General features: G+C 45.9%; 1 protein-coding gene across 1 annotated transcript in view; it reads left to right on the top strand.

Moving 5' to 3' along the window:
• The first annotated feature begins 222 nt into the window (after positions 1 to 222).
• LOC139028770 (uncharacterized) overlaps positions 223 to 3,880 on the top strand; it is a 14,712-nt gene continuing 11,054 nt past the window's right edge. Inside the window, exon 1 of the mRNA XM_070446876.1 lies at positions 223 to 392. Within this exon, the coding sequence (XP_070302977.1) occupies positions 359 to 392 (34 nt within the window). The 5' untranslated portion in view covers positions 223 to 358. The remainder of the gene's footprint in view (positions 393 to 3,880) is intronic.

Raw genomic sequence — 3,880 nt, 5'->3', positions numbered from 1 at the left:
TGATCCTTTCTATTCTCCCACCAAGTTCTCTCATTCACTCCTTGGTATGTTAAATCATACAAAGGGTTTCATTACAAACATTAGCACATTCATATCACGTAGTACTTGGATGTCCTAAGATCCACCTGTGCCCTGGGCAGCTGTGATAAAGTGAGTGGGACCGCAGCCCAGCGTGTGTCTGTGTCTTCCTGCTCACAAGGAGAGCACTGGGAGAGAGCACAGCATACTAAGCCTGGGAGGACTCCTGTGGTCTAGGAGTGGTGCAGAAGGAGTGGTTGCTCTCCTCTTGTACTGTAGCCATGCAGTTTTTGATCTGGATACTGGGCTGCTTAATGCTGGATTCTTTCCAGCTTGGACTATGCGTGGAGGGTCGATGGAGAGCATCTCACATGGTAGGGAACCCAAAGAAAATTGACTGTGGATACTTTAGGGAGAATTCACTAACTATAGTTCATAGTGGTGATCAGGTTGTAGATGTGAATGTCAAATACATTTGCTGCTGTGCTGACTACAGTGACACTATTGTACTTAGAACTGCTTAGATGTCCCAGATATGACATCCACTGTTGTGATTGTGTTGATGAAGTGCAGTGTATTTTCATCATGGTTATTAGGACATGTTTTGCTTCCCCTACGTCTCACAGACATTGAGATGATTTTGCCTTGTTAACATTTTTCTTTGCTGTTGTTTAGCTGGCCGTTGGGGTATTATACTTTAGCCTGAAGACAGAGACTCCACTAAACAGAGACTCCGCTAAACAGAGACTCCGCTAAACAGAGACTCCGCTAAACAGAGACTCCGCTAAACAGAGACTCCGCTAAACAGAGACTCGCTAAACAGAGACTCCGCTAAACAGGACTCCGCTAAACAGAGACTTCCGCTAAACAGAGACTCCGCTAAAACAGAGACTCCGCTAAACAGGAGACTCCGCTAAACAGAGACTCCGCTAAACAGGCGACTCGCTAAACAGGACTCCGCTAAACAGAGGACTCCGCTAAACGAGACTCCGCTAAACAGGACTCCGCCAAACAGGACTCCGCTAAACAGGGACTCCGCTAACAGGGACTCCGCGTAAACAGAGACTCCGCAACAGGGACTCCGCTAAACAGGACTCCGCTAAACAGGGACTCCGCTAAACAGGAGAACTCCGCTAAACAGAGGACTCCGCTAACAGAGACTCCGCTAAACAGACTCGCTAACAGGACTCCGCTAAACAGAGACTCGCTAAACAGGACTCGCTAAACATGACTCGCTAAACAGGACTCCGCTAAACAGAGACTCCGCTAACAGGACTCCGCTAAACAGGGACTTCCGTAAACAGGGACTCCGCTAAACAGGGACTCCGCTAAACAGGGACTCCGCTAAACAGAGACTTCCGCTAAACAGGGACTCCGCTAAACAGGGACTCCGCTAAACAGAGACTCCGCTAAACAGAGACTCCGCTAAACAGAGGACCGCTAAACAGAGACTCCGCTAAACAGAGACTCCTACAGAGACTCCGCTAAACAGAGACTCCGCTAAACAAGAGACTCCGCTAAACAGGAGACTCGCTAAACAGGGACTCCGCTAAACCGGACTCCGCTAAACAGGACTCCGCTAAACAGGGACTCCGCTAAACAGGACTCCCTAAACAGAGACTCGCTAAACAGGGACTCCGCTAAACAGGACTCCGCTAAAAAGGGACTCCGCTAAACAGAAGACTCCGCTAAAACAGAGACCGCTAAACAGAGACTCCGCTAAACAGAGACTCGGCCTAAACGGGACTCGCTAACAGGGACTCGCTAAACAGAGACTCCGCTAAAACGGACTCCGCTAAACAGGGACTCCGCTAAACAGAGACCCGCTAAACAGAGACTCCGCTAAACAGGGACTCCGCTAAACAGAGCATCCGCTAAAAGAGACTCCGCTAAACAGAGACTCGCTAAACAGGACTCCCTAAACAGAGACTCCGCTAAACAGAGACTCGCGAACAGAGGACTCCGCTAAACAGAGACTCCGCTAAACAGAGACTCCGCTAAACAGAGACTCCGCTAAACAGAGACTCCGCTAAACAGAGACTCCGCTAAACAGAGACTCCGCTAAACAGAGACTCCGCTAAACAGAGACTGTACTAAACAGAGACTCTGCTAAACAGAGGACTCTGCTAAACAAGACTCTGCTAAACAGAGACTCCGCTAAACAGAGACTCCGTAACGAGGACTCGGCTAACAGAGACTCGGCTAACAGAGACTCCGCTAAACAGAGACTCCGCTAAACAGAGACTCCGCTAAACAGAGACGCCGCTAAACAGAGACTCCGCTAAACAGATTCATATGACGCAATTGTTTCTTTGCCAGCACATGCGGGTACGTCATTGTCAAAAAAAAGGTTTTTCTTATGGCCTTGTTGTAGAAAATCTGAAATTCTGCCATCTTTTGTGATCTGTCCTAAAATAGAATGTGACTCCAACGCAAGATGTGGTATGGAAATTATACTTACAGAACAAAGGGAAATGTCAAATATATTACAACTAATACACATTATTCTAGGGGCCTGTGAAATATTTTGAACCGACTGTTGTGCTTCATCTCTGTATTACATCACGATTCATCCCCTTTTTACTCTTCTACAAATATCCAATTTCCCCCTCTAGTAATACACTTCCTCATAACATCTCTGGTTATTATATATAGCTTGGGATGATGGAGTGCATTTGCCCAGCTGCATTTTCAGACACATGGCCGGTGAAGAGCATCCTCATACCTGTGTCTAAGCCTTTGATAAATGGTCCTCCTCATCATTTATTGTTAGGTCAGCCCATACAGATCTATCCCCTGCCCTTTCTTCAGGAATCTCTCACATGGTGCGCCACCACACGAGAGTCTCTGGGTGAAATGGTCTTTGTTGACATATATCTTCATGTCTGGCCAGTAGAGATAACCTGACCAGTAACCTTGTTAGCTAAATGTCTTCCCTCTAATGAAAAGATTTCCTGGCTGCAGAATGCACCGGTCCCCATTCAAACCTCACTGCTACATGATACAGGCACAATGCACTCGTCTCATCAGTCAAGCACTGTTCAGAATGGGTGCAAATATTAGAGCTCGTTTATCCCCCTACAGTTGATGTCCGTGCCCCCGCGGAAATCTAGTTAGCATAATAAACAAAATCCCAACAAAAATCGGTCAGTTTAAGCTAGAGATATATTTTTGATGTTGCATTGGATGCGTCTCAATCCACCACATCCCCCGATGTCGAACTGCTGCATCTGCGGTGAAAGGTGACAGAGCTAAAGCGCTGTTTGTCAGACCATGAGACATCCTGAAAAGCGGTCTTCTCACAAAATTGTCTGTAGCGTCCGAACGGTTTGGCCTAAAAACTATTATGACACTTCTATGAAAAGATTCAGGAACATGTACATGTCGTTTTGCTCTAGGACATCCACAGGCCTCACAAGACTCGTCTGAAGGTCCCTTAGTACCAGTTGAAAAAATGAATGAAGTATACTATCCAGGCTGTATCACAACCGGACGTGATTTGTCCCATATGGCAGTGCTCAATTGGCCCAGCTTCGTCCGGGTTTGGCCAGTGTAAACCGTCATTGTAAATAAGAATTTGTTCTTAACTGACTTGCCTAGTTAAATAAAGGTTAAATGTAACTTTCTTTTTTTTTTTACTCCTTTTTCAACCACTCCACAAATGTCTTGTTAACAAACTATAGTTTTGGCAAGTCGGTTAGGACATCAACTTTGTGCATGACAAGTCATTTTTCCAACAGTTGTTTACAGACAGATTATTTCCCTTATAATTCACTGTATCACAATTCCAGTGGGTCAGAAGTTTACAGACACTAAGTTGACTGTGCCTTTAAACAGCTTGGAAAATTCCAGAAAATGATGT

This window comes from Salvelinus sp. IW2-2015, linkage group LG15 (assembly GCF_002910315.2).
Source record: "Salvelinus sp. IW2-2015 linkage group LG15, ASM291031v2, whole genome shotgun sequence".
Taxonomy (NCBI): domain Eukaryota; kingdom Metazoa; phylum Chordata; class Actinopteri; order Salmoniformes; family Salmonidae; genus Salvelinus; species Salvelinus sp. IW2-2015.
Note: the sequence above shows the minus strand (reverse complement) of the source record. Positions and strands in the feature narration are given on the sequence as shown.